Genomic DNA, 22,951 nt, shown 5'->3' with positions numbered 1-22,951 from the left:
TGTACAATGTACATACATATTTTTGCCATTAATTTTATGTATTGATCCTAAATTGAGTAGGTGTTTTTCGAAATATCTGTATGTTATCTTAAGCTTTGATTATCTACTTCCATCCAGAAATCTCTTGGTCAAGGACAAAAAAATTGAATATTCAGAGATATTATGTTAGCTTTTAAATAAAAATTCAAATAATTTAATTTTTATACAATATTTTCTCTTTATTTATAAATCATAACCTAAAAAAATATTTACATTTTTGGCACAAAATAATACTTACAACATCCAATCAGAACTTGAATTTTGGTCTACTGAATAGTTTATTTTACATTAATTAAAAAAAGAACATTCACACAAAATTCACATATAGTTCTATAAAAATAAATCCTACTTAATCCAAATTAGGTTCTATAATAATAAATCCTCATCACGTTGAAGTTTTCCTTAAGTGCGGATTGATAAACTTAACAATACTACAGTAAGGATATAGATATTTGTACCGTGACAAAACTTTTCAAATCAAAAAGGGTGGACTAGATAGTAGGATTACCCCTGAAATTATCTCGAAATTCTGTAATTTCGAGATAATATCAGGCGCATATGCGTTTCGCGGATTCAAATATGCGTGACAGGAAAGAGGCCCTTACATTCCCTTACATTTAGTCATGTATACACATACCTATGTTGTAGACTAATTAATATCAAGTTCTATCAAAAAATTATAATCTAACATTAACTTAGGTTTTTCGCCTTCCGAGAAAAGACTCTTGGATCTGCTCGTTCGTAAGTCCCTTGGTTTCAGGCAAGAGGAAGATCCCCACAAGAGCATTCAAGATCCCGAAGATAGTAAAGCAGTAGAAGGCCCCATGGATACCAAAAAACTTGAGCATGAACGGAAATATACCCAACAGGATAAAGTTGAGGAGCCACACCCATTCCATCAAGAGCATTGCTGCTAAGCCTTGCACCTGTAAATATGATGTGATTTTACCTGACAATCATCAATTACGCACTTTACAATCTTGGTTTCAGATAACAGGTGAGTATGAGGCGTTCCAACATAGATTAACGCACATGTATCAGTCTGGTTTGACTTGCATTTCGTTTTGATCTGAACTTCGGCTGCATTGGTGTGACATTGACGTAAGCTGTCACTTGTGAACAGCACGCAGTTTATACGCTACTCTACATTATACTCCACATTGTAAGTGAGAGACGCAGGTAGGGCTCCATTCTTATTTGAAGTTTGTCGACAGATATCCATAGTACATAATGTAGGAGTAGTAGTAGCAGGAGTATGTACTCATCTATGTAATCCACCTGATATTAAGTGGCTACTGCCGCCCATATACATCTGTAATCAACCCCAGATAAGATACCTGAGGTCGGCCATCGAGATGTACTGCTTCCCCAGAGTACTAAGCTGGAATGCCTTGGGAAAGTATGTATCTCTTACTACACCCGTCAAACCAGAACGCAGCAGTGCTTAAGACTGCTGTTATTAGGCAGAAATAGGTGTGGTGGAGTACCCACTGGAATCGAACTATAAAGTGTCCGATCACCTTCTACTTCTTAATAAAGATAACATACCTCAGGAACAAAAACCTCCGCAAGAAGCACGTAAGGTACGCTGCCAGCACCAAACATGAACGCGAAGCAGTACACCAGGATGATGATAGCCGTCACCCAGGGTGGTAGGATGTTGGTCTGGAGTAGCAAGCCCATGCCAAAGAGACATAACGCCACTCCCACTGATGAGAGGATAATTAAGAACTGTAAACAGAATATAATGAATTAATCTTCTGAAGTTAACATTGAAGAAATACTATATCATGGTAATACAGGCGTAACAAAAAATAACGGAAAGAAAATTAGATTTTTTTTCAAGTTAGCGCGTAGCAAGTTATATCATTTCGCAGATATAGTAACTATAAATAAATACATTACTTCAACATAATAGAAAATTAATAAAGATATACAAGCACAAAAAAAGCCAAAACCGGCGATCCAAAGCCGGCGATGCATTGACGTCTTCTCTGGTGTTGCGAATCTACATAGGTGGCGTTGAATATTTTCCATCTGGTAGCATATCTGCTTAATCGTTAGGTTAAATAATAAAAAAATACGAGGATATGATAGCGTTGATTTAGGAAATCCTATTTACACACAAAAAAATCCGGGAATTATAAAATTCTTGACTGCTTCATCGTCAAACCATTAATGTCCAACTGCTAAACGACATGTCTCCTTCTAGGCGGAGAGGGGTTACGGCCATGTAATGAAATGTCTTAAAATAAAATTATTTCCAAACTACTTTCTTACCCGTCTTCCAAATCTATCAGAGAAGACCGCACTCATGACGCTTCCAAAGAGAAGAACGAAAGCAAACATTACTGAGCAGAAGTCAGAAGAGAGGGTGGGAGCAGCTTGTGAGAAGATGTCTGCTGCGTACACTTGAACCACTATCATACCCATCATGACCTGAAGAAAAAACTATGGTATTAGATATCATTTTTTACTACGTAACGGGATATTCACGATATGCGGTTAAATTTCTTTATTGCCGATATTTCCACCCAGCTGCATGGATCGTGGTCACTGACAAACTACAGTAGCGGGGAGAAACCATTAACAAGTGCTAGTGGTAGATTAATCTATCTACCCTACGTGTGCCTACGTCTAGTTTGTTTTTCTTTTCTAGGTTCCATATCACGACTTAAAACACTAACAATACCTTTATGCAGCGCACTTTGCACCATGTGACTTGCATAAATTAGTATTAAAATGTCTCAATTCCGATCATTTTAATCCAAAATCAGGTACTACTTATCGTTTGAATGGATGAAAATTATACTCAAACATAATCTATTTATATTTAAATCCATTATAAAGACGTATTTGAAATACTACTTCTATATAATATTAAGTATTTTAGAGTACAGTGAATCCGAAAATGATATGAATTATAAAGGTATGTAGCGACTTCCCGCTACTCGTCAAGAGATGGCGACAAGAGTATTGTATCACGCTATCGAAATTTTCTCAACGTCTCTTAACAACAACCTTTTCCAAAGGTGTAATGCTCGAATATTTCTTTATCTTTTGTCTGAATCTATTTAAACTACGAAAATGATTCAATAATCAAAATAACTAGATAATTATTTTGGTAAAATAAATACTATACTACGAGTATAGTAATGATATAACTATTTTTAGTAACATATTTAAGAATTAATTACCTGCAATGTTAAAGCCAATCCAGTCACGACGAAAGCACGTCGACAAGATGGTGAAACGACTGAAATAAAATATTAATTATAGTAATACCAAATAATAAGGAATTTAAAAAATAAATGTTATTGTAATTTACGATTTTTCAAATGTGTATTCCCCGCATCAATGAAGAGTGTGGCGACTTCCAGCTACTCGTCAAGAGATGCCACACGTTTCTGAATCAGAATATCGAAGTTTTCTCAGCATTCCGTATATATACAAACTCCAAACTGAGATTGTTGGAGCATGACCGCTGCCCAGGCATGATCACCTAGCCCGGTGGGAAATCTCCCTTTGCCAAAGTAGCGACCCCGACATGATGTGCGTGACGCTACTCGTCAAGATATGCCGCCACAAATGGAAAAGATTTTAAAATGTTTTCAATAGGTACTTCAAATATGAGCATTCATGGGTAATTTTTCCAGACAGCATTTTTGTGTCTTCCAACACGAAACACACAAGCTAACTTAAGAAGAAATGGTCAAAGTTAGTAAAAATATTAATTTTAAATTAAAATCGTTATAAAACTTACACAGCAATTTAATAGAGGACATTTTTTCCGGAGTTTCTATAACGTTTTCATCGACGTTTAATTTTTCTTTTTCAGCTTCTTCGGCTTTAGTATTTCCGTCTATAATAAAAAAAATATATAATTAAATTAAATTATCAAAAATATATAAAATTATGTATAAATTACATATCTGATGTTATCCGATTGAAAGGCCGATTAGAGTATATATAAATAAGTATTTGCCAATCCATATTACGATTGTAAAATTTTGTATATTTACCATTAACAGAAATTAGTTCTACAGCAGGATTAATCTGCAATTTGAGTCTTGATATTTCCCCGAGAACTATTTTAGATCCTGGTGATACCCCTCTGTAGTGAGCGATGGCGAGACGAGCATCCTGTGTTTTAAGATAATTCAAACATTTAAACTTAAGATGATCAAATAATCAAGCAAACCACAAACGAACAAACAAATTGCAAATAAACTTTTAATGATTTTTAGAAGAAGAAAAAAGGAAAAAAGGTTTTCCATTATTCTAATTATGAAAGAAAAGAAGAAAGAAGTCTTAGAAAGAAGAAGAATGCTTACTATAATTTGCACGAAGTAATGACAATATGTATGCGTTATAAAAGCAGTATAGTATTACTGTATTCTTGTCTTAAACGCGTGGAGTTTCATATCTGAGACGTTCAAACATAGTCTTTATATTTAGCCGCGGTTCTCAGTGACTTTATTTTGTAGAATTGGAAATTCTGTCTACATTACTACTACAATACCATTATAGTGTCAAAAACCGAGAAGTATCAAATTTAAAAAAAAGTCGTGATAAACCTACGCTGAAATATATTTTAAAATTTGTTAAAACTAACCTCATCCCTCTTCTGCCTTATCAGCCACACTGGACTCTCAGTAACCATCATGGCCAGCCCAAGTCCAATGCAGCTGCAGGCCAGGTTCGTCCAGAGAATGTATCTGTATGTTAGGAACCAACCAATAACGTAGGATAGAAGAACTCCCAAGCAATAAAGCACCACGGGACCTGAAAGATAGCCAGCAGATTTCTTTATCAGGATGTGGTAGGTATTTTCGAAAACATTGCTTTAAACATTTCATTTTACTCAGAAAGCCAAATGCTAATTTTTGTAGTGTTTGACAAAATACGCAATTTTTCAAAGTAACAACTTTGTTAATGTAATGATTAGTAATATAGTTATTATTAAAAGTATTATAATCCAGATAAAATATGAGGTATTTTATCTGGCACAAGAAACTGAAAAAGTTTCGTATAAATTTATATAGCGTAAACATTTAAAACTTAAATGAACTTAAAAATAAGATAATAATTAATTCACAAAAAACAAAACTCGAAGAAATCATAATATTAACATACCAGTAGCTAAAGTTCCTCTGATAGACTCTTCAGCGACCTCGGATATAAAAATGGGACCGTAGACCAAAAATCCTCCACAGGGTATTCCAGCGATGAATCTCGCCATTAATATCACTATTGAAGAATTCGTTAATTCTACCATAATCCAAGAGAGCTGAAATAAAGACGAAACTTATGAATAACGGCTACAAATCTACAAACAGTTCCTATCGCAGCTACTATAAACATATACAGAATTAAAAACCCCCAGACCGGAAGAAGAGGTAACAACAATAAACCATCCGCAATACATACATTTTGTTACAGAAAAATCATAGAAAAATCCATTATTTTATAATTATTACTTTGTAGACGACAAAGTAATAATTATGAAATAATGGATTATCTATCCCAATCTTGATATTATTTGTAATTAAAATATAAATGTTGTCATTGTTTTCTTCTTACAATTGTTTTAAACTGTTCCGTCATACTTTATGGATTAATCGGAGATATATAATAACAAATTATATTTAATTGCTTTGTCATTATACCCGATAATAATGAACTATCTATCCAATGCTTTGCCTATCAAAGATCGTTTAGATTTGCAGTCTACTAAAATAGTCATGTTTCGATCTTTGTTAGTCAACAAATGAATAGATTGGTTATTAATAACGGAGGTTAATTAGAAAAATATTGTCAAGAGAATTTCTAAATGTATCTCAATGACACGATTATTGTTGAATCTATTGAATTGCTTATCAATAAATGAAGTGATAACAGTTTGTGTGTCAATGTCAACAATAGCTCTGCTTTTATAAATAGACGTATCAGATCTTATGCAATAATAGACATCTTTCATGTCATTCTAAGAGACTCGTGTCCTGAAATACGACAGTAGTGGAAAGTTGATGAAATTTTCCATCCAAGGAGAGTAACAACAAAGTATGCAGCTTGATTTCAAAAGGGGAACTGTCGAGGATATGCCAGACTCCTACCGGCTAAATCTTCATGGTTCCTCTGGACGCCCTTTGTTGGGTTGCCTATCTATATCCAACCCTAAATAAGCCAGAGTGTTACCAGATGTCTACCACAGATACATTGATGATTTTGAGTTGTAATTTATAGTTTTTATGATGAACTTATTAATGGTAAAATAACACACGTTATTATTAAACAATCTATCCAATATTTTGGCCTATGAAAGATAGATATTTGACTTTCATGCAAGACATTGTCACATCCATCTTTGTGTTGGTAAAGATTGGATAGATAGATTATTAATAACGGACATAAAACATAAATAAAGGTGACGCTACCAGAAAGCTCACCGTACCACATCCTACGATCACAACCAAAATACAACACCTTAGGCATAGATGTAACAATGCTTTCCAAATCAATGGAAAATTCCATAACGTATACAGTAGAGTCCACGCCAAATAGCTAGTCTGCTCCGAATATAGAAACAAGTCGAGTCGCAATAGCAAATTGTAGATATCAGCGGGACGAAGACAGCGCCGTTCCCCCCCCCCCCCCTGCACCCGTCCGCTGCCCGCTCTCTCCCACGGGTACATAGCGCAGTTAGTGTGCCCTACCGTTACGGAGTATATGCTAACTAAATCTGCGCGCAACAACTTCAGAGCGAACTAGAAGTTTGGCGCGGACTATACTACATCTGAATCCAAAAATACCTACCAAAAAAGGTAGTAGTAATATCAATCCCCCTTTATGCCTTCCGAAAGCATTCATGATCATTCCCGTGACCGCTGTTCCCAGCATCGCGCCAAGGGAGGGAAGGGAACCGATGAGGGATATCTCCACGTGAGTCATAGGGGCAGACAGCACCGTCGTGTTAGGATGGGTGTAAATGCTGGTGGTATACGACGGCCAGACGTAGAGGAGACCGGTTAGAAATGAGCCGAAGGAGGCTGGAAAGATACAGATTAAACATACAGATTAAACATACAGATTAAAGATACAGAATAATAAAATGTTTGCTTTTCGGCAGCAAGTGTGATATTCTTTTATGTAGGATACTTGTACGCGAATGGGTTGACAGTTAATATTTTTACATTTTTAACGCAATTTCGTTCGCTAGATGGCGTTAATTTGTATGGATAAAGCTGCTAAGAAACATGAATACAATTGTATTTTTAAATACGTTTTACACATCAGACATATTTCTATCGAACAAAAATGTGCATTTCAATTTTGCTCCGACTTTTTTCAACGAACTGACTTTGTTACTAATCTCCATTGCGAATTCAGATATTAACACACTATCGTGTTAACACAATGAGCTTTTATGTTTCAAACGTAATACACTTTTGAAATATAACAATAACAAAAGATATTATAATAAAAACTATAGGTATAATATCTATTTATATATTAATCGAGACTATTAATATTACTACAAATTCAATGATAGAAATAGGGAATTTAACAAAATATGTTGTATGAATGAAATAATGAGAATTAGTCTTAAATTATAACAAAAATAATTTACCTGCTACCGCAGTTTGAACCTGATGTATTTTCCCCATTTTGTCTAGCTCGCTTCACCACCGATACCGCACAGACTGGATCTCTAAGATCTACCATATTTAATACTGAACAGCAAAAGTTATTTGGCTACACCTAATTACATAAAGGGATTTACTTGTGCAAACTGTGAAACCAAATATAACGTACCGTTTCATGATAAGACAACTATTTTGCAACACGTCTACGATAAATTTGATAGTGAATGACATCTCACATCGGGTTATTGTTGTTCCGTCTATCCCACAGGAACAGAACTCCTCATAAGTAAAAAGGAGTCAAATTCAAGTTGGACATGCTCAGATTTGAGGTAACATACCAACATGACAGTGTAGACCCAATGACGGAGACCAGGACCCAGCCGACGGTAAGCTTCAAGGTGAACAATAAAACACTGAGAAACCTAGGTAAACATATTTTTATTTCACGCATAATATTCGCATCTTCTTGGATATTCTTTGAAATTCGCAAACCCTCTTCCGGGATAACTTTTGAAATTATTGTTTAGTCAACCCACCAAATATGATGATTTCAGGGAAGGTTGAAGTTCTTAACCTCCTCCCTTCCCTCACGAATCCACTAATGAGTTCACTTAATAGTTCGTTTTTAGGCAGGACGTTTTCTAATAAATCCACATTTGACACCGTAGTAGAGTATAATTTGACTTTCCTCTTTATATACTACAATTTTGCAAAGTGTTACTACCCTTACAACCTCATATAAGATGTTACACTGGCTAGTGATTTTTATTTTTCACATTTAGTTCAAAATTTACCTTCTAATTTTACATTTTCCGTGATAAAAATGATCTCACGGTAATTACAAAGACTTATGGGAAAATTTGAGTAGAACTGCTCACAGTTCTCTCTCTCAAAATATGAAGTGAAATATCGTATCGTAAAAATATGAAGTAAAAATAAAACTTTGTAATCTAATTAGTAAAAATAAAAATAACAGATTAACCTCATGATCAGGTGAACATTTATTGTCCGAATTCTGGACTGCACAATTTAAGGTACAAATTCGCGCAAACATTTTAAAGACAGCGCCTTAGGGAAAAACATAGTATTTCCTCAATTTGAATGATTTTTCCGTTTCTAAGCACATTTTATCAGCATTTAAAAATGACGTCTATAAAGTAATTGTCTAAACACGCTTATTTGCATACGCTTATTTGCTTAACGAATTAGGAATATTTGACTTGTAAAATATGTTTCGGTGATAAATCATTTGGCTTATTTTATATTTTAGTTTAATATTTATTTAGTTGCTAATTTATGAGAGGATAAAATAGCATAAAACTCTTTGTGCTTCCATTCTGGCGGCACCACCGCCACACCTATTTCTTCCTAATAATAGAAGTGTTAGGCGTTGCTGTGTTCCGTTTTGAAGGGTGTGGTAAGGGTGTCGTTTCCGACGCGCTCCAGCTTAGTCCAAAGGGGTAGCGACGCATCTTTGACCGACCTCAGGTAAGAATCTAATCCTATCTAGGATTGATTACAGATGCCCATATGCGGCAGTAGCCACATACCGATGGTGGACTGCATGCTCGTCTGCTTCTATATCATCTTAAACCTCGCTAGTATCGTTTTAGCTAACGTCAGATAGAACTTCAATCCTATCTGAGTTTGATTAGAGAAAACTTTGGCGCAGTGATCACAAGACATTGTTTGATCCATATTTATCGTTTTTTATGCCTGACAATCGGTAAGGACTTTACTTTCAGTAATAGTAACTGAACAACTCGCCAATGTTTGTCACATTGCTATAGTTAGACGCTAGATGGCGCTATATCCAGTTTCATTTATAGTTGCTATCATAAAATCTATAAAGCTTTACTACGAACATAAATTCAGTGAATTATCTTTCAATACATTATTTAGATTACATCATACTACATCATAATTACATCCCCTTGTATTACATTACACAATTTATTTAAAATGAACAGAAAAAAAAAACATTTAGTTGCATGATCTTACGCTGTTTGTCCACCACCACCGTCACCGAACAGATACCGATAATTGATGTCGGCGCCGAAGTAGCGTACATACATTTACTATAGCAGCTTGTCCACCGCACGTCCGTCACCCGAGCACCGTCATCCCGGCCGCCGATATTTCGAGTAAATCGCCGTGACCGCTAGATCGGCACCAAGATTACGACGGGCCGATGTGCCGGCAATATAAAAGACGTTGGAATTTGTCCATACACTGCCGTCACACGCCGATCGATCGAACAAAATAAACCGGCGATATCGGTCGCGGTGGACAAACTATTGCCGTCACGATATATTAAAATCGGCCCGAAATAATCTCGTTCTCGGTATCGGCTCGGTGACGGTGCGGTGGACAAACGACCTTGCATTTTTTATTCGACTGTGGAGGGTAATGAAAACTATATGAATCTAATTATGTATGTACTAAGCTGACGTAAGTATGTATGTACGAAGCTGAAATGACTTGACGTTTTTTAACATATGAGATGTCGTTGGATTAGTCTAAATTGTGAGTAACCATAGGTATCATATATTTTAGAGTAGTCAGGATTTTGTTTTTTTTTTCTTTATACCATATAGAAGTACTGTAGCAGACGAGCATGCAGTCCAGCTGAGGGTGAGTGGCACACCCTGCAAACCAAAATACAGCAATGCGTAACACTGCGGTTATGACGCAGAAATAGGTGTGGCGGTGGTTCGACTTCGGCGGCATCGGGATCACAATGGGATCCACTACCTTCAAAATCATAGTATGATGAATTTTAAAATAGTCAGGTTTTTGATTTTTGCTAGTTAACTTATAATTAAAGGCTTCACCAACCACTTCGGTATTGCGTCTTTATCTAAATTACTACTTTTGTTTTATATAAAAATATTATCAGATGTAAATAAATGTTATTTAAGGCTCTGTTTGTATTGTAGATAATACAGGCAGTATTTATATAGCGTATCTTGTGTAAATTAACTGACGTGTTGTATATTATGTTACGTATACGGTAGCTATTTTGATATTAGGAATTTTACTAACATGTAAGTAGCAAAGATGTCGGGTCGGGGAAGTGGTCGGTACAACCCCAGATAAGATTAGTACTAATGCATATTTCTTGGACAAGGGCACTTTCAAAATTTCGCAGAAATGCTGTGGGAGGGACACCGGGATTTACGTAGGATACTTACACTAATACCCCTCCGATGGCTGCTTCAGACTCCGGGATCTCCAAAGGAAATGCCGTTGTTTTTCCCGATGTCGCCGGCCGGGCGGTTCGATCTACCATTCTTGCCACCCGCAAATTCGCAAGCCCTCTTTTTGATCGCTATAGTAATGTAGGGCAGAGCTCGATAAAGGCACCGCTCTTGAATAGTTTTGGTCCTATTCCGTTGGGGATCCTGGAATCCTTAACGTAGCACTGAGGACGGCCACCGGAGGGTTTTTAAAATCCTACATGTAAAAAACCGGTGTTGCTCCCACGACGCTTTTGAAAATTTTCCGAAAATATAATATTGGGATTGAATACAGTTGTCTATTGACGGCTATGAGGATTCATTATCAGGTAATTTTCACGCTCTTTTACTTAGTCCTAGTTCCTTTTTTCTTTTCTCAAAATTATAAATAAACTAGTGGTGCCCGCGGCTTCACCCGCATTTTAAAGAAATAATATGACATACATAAACGAAAAATTTGTACCTGCATTGGAATGACAGTGGTGCCATCTGTCGAAAATTGGTCTTACCAACTCCCAAACCCTCGTGGGCTCTTGGACAACAACTTTTCTAAAGATCATCACTTGATAGAAATGCATATTTTCCGATTCTGTAACTACTTACGATTTAAAAATTAATTAAAAAAACCTTTTCCCACAGACTAAATTGTAAATCTAAACCATTCCCAAGTCCCCTTGAACACACACAACATATTTCATCAAAATCAGTCCAGACGTTTAGGAGGAGTTCGGTGACATACACACGCACATAAGAAATATATATATAAAGATTTAGACTAAACGGTTTTTAAAACTAGCTTTTTAGTAAGATCACTTATTTTTCGTAATTTCTCAATCAGTTGGTCCTAACTGGTTCAAATTTAACGAACTCACATGGCAAGTAAAATATTATCTAATTTACTTAACGAGTAGAAGAAAACAATATACACAATTAATATTAAAAAAAAAATCAAAATTATTTATTTAATTGGGTAAATAACACAACATAAAATATTCAATTTTTAATGAGTTTTATCAAATTAAAGCTCTAAAAATATTTTATTACCTATCTTATAAACATAGCAGAAAACTAAAAAATACTAGTAAAAATTATCTATTTAAATAAATTATCCCATAATTTCGATCACAATATAAACAATTGACTTCTAAAAATTAAAAAAGAAAAACTATTTTGTTTGATATTTATCAAGGTAGGGAAATAACGAGATTTAATTTTTAATAATAGCTACAAAATGGCTAGCTTTAGTTAAATCACAAAATTAGAGTCCCTACCAAAATACAAAACATTTTTTTCCAAAAAAACACAGCGTATAAACTACAACGCCAGTAATACTTATAAAATAAGTTTAGTGCTATCTTATTTCATTTACACTGACTTGTGTACAAAAACTTTATGTGTACAAAAAACGAACTATTATAATATTACTAAAGCACCAACTAATTTAGTCTATTCATCTCTTGGTCTGATCTAAGCTTTGGGCACGATGCTCGCTCTTCTCTTCCCTAAAAACAGTAGTTGAATGACGTCAACAGTCAATCCTTTAGTTTCAGGAAGGCAGATATGGCTGTATAGAGCTCCAATAAAGCAAACTACAGAAAAACCATAGAAGAGGACCCCAAGTCCTACAGCATCTGCAAGGGGGTTGAAGATGACCAGCGTCACGAAGTTCATGATCCACATGAAGGCCATGCTGACGCTGTTGCCGAAACCTCGAATCTGTGCGTAGAAAACAATATATTTTATATTAGAGTAACAAATAATCAAATCCAATGCAATATACCTGATCGTAAGTGGCAAGTGCCGACCATGGGTATCCATAACTAAACCCCAAAGGGATTTGGTTCCTACTTGAGATGAAGAATTTAAAGAAGACAAGTTGGAACGCCTCGTAAGTCCCTCGTAGTACTCACTCCGCCGATTACTACTTAAGAATGGTAAAAGAAGTTTCTACACACGGAGGACATGATTGGAATGCCACGTATAAATGTCTCTCCCTTCCCATACCCTCCAAATTAGTACCCAGCAATGCTTAACAATGATGTTATAAGTAAGACGCAGATTTTACATTGGTGCCTCCGTAGTTAAATCACGAAGGACTCTACTTCCACCTCTTTGGGGGTAGATTTCAATAATCTAAGTACTAATTACCTCAGGCAAGAATACCTCAGCGGTGAGCACAAATGGAACGGAGCCTGCACCAAGGTTGTAGATGAAACAAAAGCCATAGATGCAGAAGGCGGTGAACCAGTGAGGACCCCAGTGGAGATGCAGCTGTGTGCCCAGGAGTACGCAGAATACCCCAGAGCCTATCGATGTCCATGTAAGTAGGAACTGGAAAGATACAAGAGTTGTCAGATATACTTATAGATACTACTGCCCGGCAAACGTTGTTTTGCCATAGAAATAAAAAAAAGTTAAGGATGAACAATCCTTATCACTTAGGGGTATGAAAAATAGATAGTAACCTATTCTCAGACCTACTGAATATGCAAATAAAATTTGGTGAAAATCGATAAAGCCGTTTCGGAGGAGTAGGTACCATAACTAACATTATGACACGAGAATTTATTATATAAGATTTACAATCATATGCATATTACAATTTTTTTTTTATAATAGAATAGAAGGAAACGAGCATACGAGCGAGATAGAATGCATAATTCGTCTGATAGTAAATGAATACTACCGGCCATAGACATCTGTAATCAACTCCATATCTTATACATAAAATTCTCGTGTCACAATGTTAGTTACCGTACTCATCCGAAACGGCTTTACCGATTTTTACCATTTATATGCATATTCAGTAGGTATAAGAATTGGCTACTATCTATTTCTCATACCCCTAAGTGATAAGGATTGTTCACCCTTAACTTTTTTTTATTTATATGGCAACACAACGTTTGCCGGGTCAGCTAGTAAGATTATATTATTCCTAACTGAGTTCGGCTAGTAAGCTGAATAAGCCGAAACCCCTAAGATGACTCCCATACCACAAACTTTAAGCCGGAACACAGCAACGTTACACTACAGTTATTAGGCTGATATAGGTGCAGCGGTGGCGACTCCGGAGTCGAACCAGGAAATATTCTACAATTAAAATACCCCAAGAAAGTACAAACAAACCCGCTGAAGACGCTAATAATAGGCTACTGGCTCGAGAATTAAAGGAATGGTCGGAGTAAAAGATAGACAAAGAATAATAAGATAAAATTTATAATTAGTGATAAAACCTTAATGTAAAACTTAAGGAAACTTATGTTACGCTGAATCGTAATGCTCGTTTATTATTTAACAGGAATTTTCCGTGCAAAGCAAAGAATCTAAAATCTCACGTGCAACTGTCAACCTTGGATATTAAGTTGAATTAAATTTAAAACTTAAGCAAACAAATTTATCACGTGAGGGGTGAATGGAGACGAAGCGTCTACTAAGAATGATAAAAATGACAAGAAATATAATATTTACGCAAATGACTTGTAACTTAAGTGAATTAAGAAATACCGTTTTTTCGTCGTTTATTTAAGTTCCAGCATTTATACCTACATAATCATTATGCGTCAAAATGTATTAGCAAAGGATTGCTCCTTCGTAACATCACATGGTTGCTCATGTGATGTTACTCAATAAAGCCGTAGATGAACATTTCTAATCTAACCAAAATAGAACTGGAATCGTAACCAAAGTGACACTTTAGTATGGAAATCTTTAATTGACTCTAAAAATCCTACCTGATGTTGGTATCACCTGCCTAGTTGCTTTTGAGGATCAAGTTTCAAAGTCACATACAAGTGTCTGTCCCTTTAAACCAGAAGTTAGTAAAGCTACGTGAATTATGAGTTAGAAATGCGTGGTACTGTATCACCACAGTTAAATCAGTGGCTTACTACTTCTGAATTTCAACTTACCTTCCTCCCAAACTTGTCAAGCATAGACGCGCAGACCAGCGCGGCGATAAGGTAGTCTATAGCGAGGAATATAGAACAAGTGTTCGCTGACATCGTAGGTACAGCTTCTTGGAAAAGTGGTTCTGCATACACCTGCAGTACTATGGACCCCATCAGGATTGTAAGTGACATCACCATGATGACCGCGAGGAGAGCACGGCGTGATGATTTCGATTTTTCTGAAGAAAGGAAAAACAGGTATTATTTGTTAATGACTTTCATTGTGTTCAATGATTAGAGAAGCTTTTAAATAGAAAGATATTCAATGGAAGCACAATCCACGTAAAATAATTCTGGGTTTTTATTTACTTACTTAAGTACTTCCATGTTGATTCGGGTTTCGCTTCTCCTGCTGGTGGGCTTTTTATCAAACCTTCAGCTGCAGCTGGTTCTGAAATAAACAATCAACATTCGAATGGATTAACTAATAATATACCCTAGCTTCGCTTCAATTCTTTTTTGCGTTTCCATGCAAATCAAATCTCGGTCGCCATACAAATCTACATGCAGTGCCTCTGGTGGTCGTTTAGAAACTACAATTATCTCTCACTCGCTATTATTGATCGGGTCCTCGTTTGAAAACGTATACAAAAGGTAATGGAAAGCTTTAACATGAAATCTGTTTTAATACATTATTTACTTTAATATTGTGCTCAAAATGTCATTACTTTGTTAAAAAGCATTATACCTCTAAACTATTGATCAACGGAGGTTTATTCCATACCAATATAAAGCCTGCTAAGTATTTAAGACTTAAAATAGTAAGCCATTTAGGTTACATGAGATTATAATTAATTGTGATAAGGATAACTATAAATATGAGAACAAACAAAGAATCAATGTGACTTTGATGTAGAACAAAAACAACGTTATAAAATTTGCATTTATGATATACATTTAGTTCAGTTTCCTTTTGTTCCAAAAAAATATTTCGAACTATAGCATAATTATTATTATCTTAGAGTCATAATAAACACACAATATTCGTTTTTTTTTTTCTATTTGAATAATTGTAAAATTTTAAGGACTTTTCATGCTCAAAACATTGCCACCACACTGTCATTTAAAATGAAAGAAAATGATTAAGCACATAATTAACTCTGTACTAAAAAAAACTAACTTCATCTTATTCTACAGTTCTTGATTTCTATATGAAAAGAAAGTAAAAGATATTATTTTTATTAAAATAATTACAATCATTATGCTACGATAGTGAAGCATGCTATTTGGGGTTCAAATTGTCATCGTTATTAGACTACCGTTAATCAATGATCCTCCCTAGATGATTTATGATAGTAAAAAGTCATTTACCATTACTCGATTCAAGGATTTGATCTATCCTTGGATCCAGCTGCAGTTTGATCTTGGCTATCTCGACTTCCACTTCTTTGGAACTCACATCCACACGTCTGTAAAAGGCAATTGCCTTTTTCGCTTCCTGTAAATATATAACTTTATTTGTCTGGGCGTCAAAATTGGGTAAATATTGGTACATTGTTAAATTTAGCCCGCCTGATATTATAATATTATGATCCTCGACCATTGCTACATTAAAATTTGAACAACTAAACAGCGTAACTTTTGTAATCAAACATAACAATAATTCATTTGATGAAACACTAAACCTTGATGATCACAAATGAATTAAAAAAAATATTTATGAAAATTACTTATTTACAATATGTCCTAAAAATGAAGGATAATCTCCTAATGATAAAAATAAAGTGCTTACATTTAATATGTTTTCTGTTGTCATTACGCTGTTAATATTTCTATTGTTGTCTTCATCAGTTATTCTCTCCGGGTAACACCTAACTTTCAAAGTCAAAATGATTTTAACCTAACTATAACTTTCAAATAAATAGCGCTGTTATAGCTAAACGCCACGACCGTGAATAAGAAAAAAAAACGAATTCTATTAACTTTATTACCTGCTCTTTCCCAATCTTCATCAAATAAACCGGTGACTCCGCAAACAAAGTCAACAGCAGTATATACAGGATCGACAGCGACAGGTGAACATAGACCACTTGGTGGTACGTTAGATACCCTCCCAGGGTGTAGGAGAACAGCAGACCAGCGAAGAAACATGATACCGTCGTGGATGTTAACGCCCCTCTGATGGATTCATGGCATATCTCCCCGATATAAATGGATGATATAGCCTGACCAGCTGCACCGGCTCCCGCGAAACCTATTAACCCTATTACCAATGGTACATTTGTTGTAACTGAGATGATGCCCCAGGTTATCTGTAAGCAGAAACCGATTAGATTATAAAGACCAGAAGATCAGTGTCTTAATATTGATCTTACCAATGGGCTATCATTCTCATGACTGTTTAGTTTGAATTTAGGCCGAACACGTCAAGGTATAATACAAATCGAAAGAGCTTTAGCTTTTTTCTAGCTAAAAACTTTTCTCTACGCAATGGAAAGAACAATTATAGATCTATAATATACTCTTCAAATAGAATAAAGGTCGATTATCATACGATTTTGTGACTAAGATGGAATATACACACATACAGACAAACACAAACACGCGCCCATGCACGGATCCATACACAAGCTGTCCCAGACCAAAATAAAACTGGAATTATTTTGTGTTCTAATTGTCATTTCATTTCTAATTTGCATTACGATTGTAACACTTCATTGTAACTATATAGACATTATTGTGCTTCTTTAATTCAGTTTTTTTTATATATCTTTTTTTTCATGTGTTTTGTTGTACCTTGAATGTATGAATGTTAATTATGTTCAGTAAATAAATAAATAAAATTTTAATGTGTACAAATTGACTTACCACATTAGGCAACCCAAACAGCATAGCAGAGTACTTCCTCCCTAGCCTGTCCACGATGTAGCCACATGTCGGAGTGACCACCAGTCCTCCGATATTGGTAACGCTCCCAAGTAGAGATACTTGCCATGTCGAGAGTGGGTAGGAGAGGACGGTGTCATTCGACCTAAAGTTGGCGAGAGTGTACGACGGCCATGCGTAGACGAATCCCGTTAGCAATGTTAAACAGGCGACTGTAAGAAATAGTTCGTGTTACATAATCATGCTTAAGAAGTTACACTTCTATAGGTTTACACGTAAGAAGTTAGACTTCTCTACAATAATTGGGAATATTTTATAAAAAAAAAACATATTTATATATTTTAAATTGAAATGAAACGGTTTACTGAGAATACGAATAAACCTTTTTGAATTTTTTTTTTAAATATATTTCTTTACTTTTATAGTTAGTTGTTGTTTTGTTTGACCTTTAATAAAATTCATTTCATTTCTAAAACCAATTTATCTAAATACCTACAGAAAATAAAACTAATTTATACTGTTGTTCTCAAGTGAGTAGTGCGCCTAAAGAAATATGAATACCAAAGTTTTTGTTAGATGACATAACAGAGCCACTTCGAAGTTATATTAAGATATAAAAAATTGTAAGTTTTATACTTCAGTTATATCTAAATGAGTAATAATAAAGATCTAATGATAATTATTAATGATAATGATTGATGACCAAGTTAAGCGCCTGCTACAAAATCGTATACAATTGATACGTAAGCGAAATGACTATTTAAAAGAAGTAGTAAATGAATTTCTGTTGACTACAGAGGAGATGAAGGTGATGAACACTTTGTGGTTCGACTTCGGCGGCACCACCGCCACACCTATTTCGGCCTTATAACAGCAGTGTTAGGCGCTGCTGTGTTCCGTTTTGAAGGGAGATACTTTCTCGAGGCGTTCCAGCTTAGTCCTCAAGGGTAGCGACGCATATGTGGCCGAGCTCAGCTAGGAATATCTAATCCTATCTGGGGTTGATTACAGATGTCCATGGGCGGCAGTAACTAGTTACCATCAGGTGGACTGCATGCTAGTCTGCTACTCCTATATTATAAAAAAGAGGTCTCAGGAGTGGTATTGGTTGTGATCGGCTTCAGGTGGAACCCCTGATCTGTATGAAGATGGTTACAATGGAGTAGTGACCTTACCATCATATGGATTGCATGCCCGTTGTTATTTCAATCTTTAAAAATAATGTCCGTTGATGAATGATGTTTGTAATGAGCAGTACCAAACGACTATACAGTTCACTTTTTATTATAATATAGTAGTAGCAGACAAGCATGCAGTCCACCTGATGGTAAGTGGCTATTGCCACCCATGAACATCTGTAATAAACCCCAGATAGGATTAGATATTCCTACCTGAGGGCGGTCACGGATGCGCCGCTACCCCTGAGGACTAAGCTGGAACGCCTCGGAAAAGTCTGTCTCCCTTACCACACACCAAACCGAAACACAGCAGCGCCTAACACTGCTGTTATTAGGCAGAAATGGGTGTGACGATGTTGCATTTTTTACAGAATAAGTATGTGTTATTATGATTAATATCATAAGAAATAATAAAAGATAAATAATCAAATATAATTTAAAAACAAACCCAATTTCCTATAAAAAAAAATAAGTCAAATATTCAACAATTCAACAAAATCAAAATATTGTTTTGTATCGAAATTGCAAACACAAACACACAAGCAACCAGACCCATAAAAATCAAACTGTCATATTTTATCTGCTAGACCGGGTATTGAACGCGTTTTTTTCTTAACGAGGGGGAATCCTTCAAAAGGTACCCGACGACTTGGGAGCGACGCCGGGTAATGCGATTTTTACCGCACTAAAACCCCCCCGGTGGCCGTCCTCGGCGCTGCGAGAGGACTCCGGGATCTCCGACGGGACGCAACCGGAGTCCTCCAAGCGCAATGCCCCGATCGGGCTCTGCCCTGGGAGATCAGCTTTCGCTCCTCCCACACCTTCTGATGTTTACGACGGTATGCGACCACACATACTGCCGTCCTTCCCGGGGTCGCTTACGGACGGTTCGATCTCCCACTCTTGTCACCCGCAACCCCGGATGCCCCCTTTTAGTCAACACTGCAAAAGGTTCACTAACTTGACATTGCCGCCGCAGTCTGCACGAGGAAAGCTGAAATCTTTATTTTTTCTCCCTCCATTTTAAGCACTATTTACTCCAAAATGTTCCACTTAACTGAGAAAATCACGCAAGACCTTCCACTAAAACATATTACGTGTATCTGTCAGCAACGTCGTTATAGCTTTATTTTATAATTCCTCCTTTTACGATGGATTAAATTTTACAACGTGAGGTAGGAGCATCTATTAACACTGTCTCCCATTTGCGCTCAATTAGCTACATATTGTTTTCTACACTAATATTTCACCCTGAATTTGTCTAGGAAACGAGAAAATGTGATCAATATTCTAATAACAATTAACTGACACTAGGAAGTGAAATTGATATTTTTCAAATAAATAAAAAACGTGTTAAATTTAAGTTATTTTTTTTCCACTCATTAATTTAAGTAATTTTAGAATATTTGTGAAATGTTATATATTAACAATATGTGTTACAAGTTACTTTTGAGCCAAACTAAGTTCATATTCACCTCCTATAACCACACGACATCGATACATAAATAAACCGAAACATAAAATTGTATACTTATTTTATAATCACTGAACCCACTTAAATTACTTGTGCAAAATGTAAATACTTGAATGATAACAGAAAAATAATAAATAATTTGTCAAGGGCGAGTCGAACTTACTCACGGGTTGTTGCACCACATTTTCAACTTATTTTTTCCTATTTTTGCTATACGTAGTCATAGCATCTATATACTAGGCATAGCAAGTGTAGGCATTGTAAAAATATAAAGTATCTGACTGTTATGGTAAAATTCGAGTAGATAAGCCGAAAAATGACAAAAATACCGGTGTGTATGTGTTGTTTGTATGAGGAGCCTCTAATTTTTTTTTATTAGTTTTAGTATTAGTTTAATTAGTAATCAACATGTGCAAATTAAGTATCTATCTATAATACATAGTCAGCAAAAATTTCTATTCTATATCTTACAGTTCAAGACATAGATAGACTTCTGTGACAAACAGACAGACAGGCAGACTGCAAAGGCTCAGTAATTGGTCATATTTTGACCCACTGGGTAAAGAACCCTAAAATGCGCAAGAATAATGTCCATACTGTCTTTATTAACATCAGTTCCTTTGTAATAACAAACAAAGCGATCGTTGTCTATATATATTCATATCTCGGGGCCCGTCAATACATATTGTTATCTTCAATTTATTTGTACTTGTCGGATGATGACGTTGAAACAAATGTACCGCTAGCACCAATGATAATTGTTTAATAATAGAAATAGTATGAAATATCATTGTTCTTTCTTAATAATATTAGATATTATCGGACATAGCACTAAGTATATAAAACTACTATAAGATGAGGACCATAGACAGAAGCATAATTTTATTTTTAAAATTGAATCAATTTTTCTTAATATTGAAATAGGTGTAGAATTGGTGCCTCCGGAGTCGAACCTACCACATTCAAAAACAGTAAAGAGAAACATCGTTATGTTAAGTCTACTAATTCAAACCAGGCCAGTACAATGCGCCATTATTACCCAAACGCTTTGAGAAGGATACCCAGCAGTGGGACAGCAATGACGCGCGTGGCGGAGCGATCACCATACTGGTCTGACGCGCAGTGGGTCCCGGTTACAATCCCGGGCCAGACAGATATCTAAATGATGAATTTAGATATCTGTTTCTGGGTCTCAGTGTTTGTGTATATGTCGATGTGTGTGTCCATAGCACCAACGACACAGGGAATCCTATTGTGGGACTGTGAGTGTAGAAAGTGTTAAAAAAACATTTATTTAGTTTGCTATGTGATGTTGGAAAAGCGCAAGACGAGCAGTCTTGTCTCTCTGCGAGTTATCTTCTTCGACATTTACAGTCAAATGAGGTGAGGGCAGCAAAACCTGCTTCTTATGTCCAGAAGGTGATTTTTTTCCGTCATTGATCCTACGAAATGATTTATTATAGATGAAAGCTTTGTTATCATCTTCTGCTCATAAATATTATCACTCCAATCTGAATCATTACTTGATATAATAATAATAATAATCTCACTCTCTCTCTCCATACTCACTGACCAGTTATCATAGAATCTAAACTATTGAACCCAGAACCATAAAATTACAATAGGTTAATTTAATGATGTAGGCAGGTCCTAAAAAGACTTTAAAAGTCATCCTAATTTGAGTAAAGGCAATGGACAAGTAATCCATAATTTGCACACGTATAGTAAACATGTAACGCAGAACAATACCCACTACGAATGTAGTGAAATTACGTAAAGGTAAACAGTCGAAATTTGGTGCATTCACCTCAAATTACAACTTGATCTGTAGTGTTGTTATAAATCTCTACAAACAATGATAGATAGCAACCACGTATTTGTCTTCTTAAGTACATACACACTTCTGTTACACATGTCTCCTTATGAATTATCTATACGTATAAATATTTTAACTCATGATTATTAAAAAAACGCCTGTTTAAAAATATAGCCTTTGCCAACTTCCTCAATCAAGATTAATCCAACAACATCTCATTTGTTAAGCCCGGTAGTACTGGCCAAAGAATGAGACAAAATTATGTTTGTCGGTATGTAGATTGTAAGTATAGTCCGCGCCAAACTACTAGTCCGCTCTAAATATAGAAACGAGTCGCGTCGAATAGCAAATTGTAAATATTAGCGGGACGAAGACAGCGGGGCACCCCTCCTGACACCAGTCTGCTACCCGCTTTCGCCCACGGGGACATAGCTGCGTTAGTAAGCTCTAACGTTGCTACGGAATATATACTTGTTGTGCGCAATAACTTCAGAGTGGACTAGAAGTTTGGCGCGAACTATACATACCCTCGAAAAACATTACCTAGTTGGGTGAAAAGATTAAGAGCACACATTCAGTTTGTATGTTTTTATTCTTGTATTCTTTTGTTTTTGGGTACAATAAAGAATATTATTATTCAGGTGATGGTAACCAGAACAGGGGGCCTACCACCATCTTTCAAAAACCATCATAGTTTAGGAAAGTTTTATTTCAATATTGTATCGAAACGAATTATTTATAAGTTTAATCGAATTATGGGACGAAATTTCAATGTATGATTAAAAT

General features: G+C 35.7%; 2 protein-coding genes across 2 annotated transcripts; both read right to left on the bottom strand.

Moving 5' to 3' along the window:
* Nucleotides 1-329: 329 nt before the first annotated feature.
* On the bottom strand, nt 330-7,861 carry LOC140756533 (facilitated trehalose transporter Tret1). Its single transcript, XM_073092056.1, has 10 exons — nt 7,670-7,861; nt 6,856-7,088; nt 5,176-5,329; nt 4,655-4,824; nt 4,062-4,182; nt 3,803-3,901; nt 3,237-3,295; nt 2,320-2,478; nt 1,588-1,770; nt 330-965 (listed from the first exon to the last, which is right to left on the bottom strand). The coding sequence occupies exons 1-10, from the start codon at nt 7,704-7,706 to the stop codon at nt 735-737; spliced, it is 1,446 nt and encodes a 481-aa protein (XP_072948157.1). The 5' UTR covers nt 7,707-7,861; the 3' UTR covers nt 330-734.
* Nucleotides 7,862-12,320: 4,459 nt separating this feature from the next.
* Nucleotides 12,321-20,063, bottom strand: LOC140756557 (facilitated trehalose transporter Tret1-2 homolog). The gene is made up of 8 exons (XM_073092081.1): nt 19,837-20,063; nt 17,680-17,909; nt 16,803-17,123; nt 16,183-16,309; nt 15,185-15,262; nt 14,833-15,050; nt 13,073-13,255; nt 12,321-12,640 (listed from the first exon to the last, which is right to left on the bottom strand). Exons 1-8 carry the CDS (start codon nt 19,895-19,897, stop codon nt 12,392-12,394), a joined length of 1,467 nt encoding a protein of 488 aa, XP_072948182.1. The 5' UTR covers nt 19,898-20,063; the 3' UTR covers nt 12,321-12,391.
* Between the last annotated feature and the right edge of the window lie 2,888 nt (nt 20,064-22,951).

Source organism: Epargyreus clarus, unplaced genomic scaffold (genome assembly GCF_041222505.1).
Source record: "Epargyreus clarus isolate Ecla_fem2 unplaced genomic scaffold, WU_Ecla_fem_2.2 ptg000035l, whole genome shotgun sequence".
Lineage (NCBI taxonomy): Eukaryota > Metazoa > Arthropoda > Insecta > Lepidoptera > Hesperiidae > Epargyreus > Epargyreus clarus.
This window is presented reverse-complemented; position numbering and strand designations above follow the sequence as displayed.

Excerpts from the sequence above, each read along its gene's own strand:
- LOC140756533 (XM_073092056.1), bottom strand. The coding sequence starts at position 7,706 with ATGGGGAAAATACATCAGGTTCAAACTGCGGTAGCAG. Across the intron at positions 3,296-3,802 it reads GTCCTCTATTAAATTGCTGT|TCGTTTCACCATCTTGTCGA; the intron begins GTAAGTTTTATA and ends ATTTTATTTCAG. Across the intron at positions 1,771-2,319 it reads CTGATAGATTTGGAAGACGG|TTCTTAATTATCCTCTCATC; the intron begins GTAAGAAAGTAG and ends TTCTGTTTACAG.
- LOC140756557 (XM_073092081.1), bottom strand. The coding sequence starts at position 19,897 with ATGGAGGGAGAAAAAATAAAGATTTCAGCTTTCCTCGTGCAGACTGCG. Across the intron at positions 17,910-19,836 it reads GACTGCGGCGGCAATGTCAA|TCGCCTGTTTAACATTGCTA; the intron begins GTTAGTGAACCT and ends TATTTCTTACAG. Across the intron at positions 15,051-15,184 it reads ATCAACATGGAAGTACTTAA|AAAAATCGAAATCATCACGC; the intron begins GTAAGTAAATAA and ends TCCTTTCTTCAG.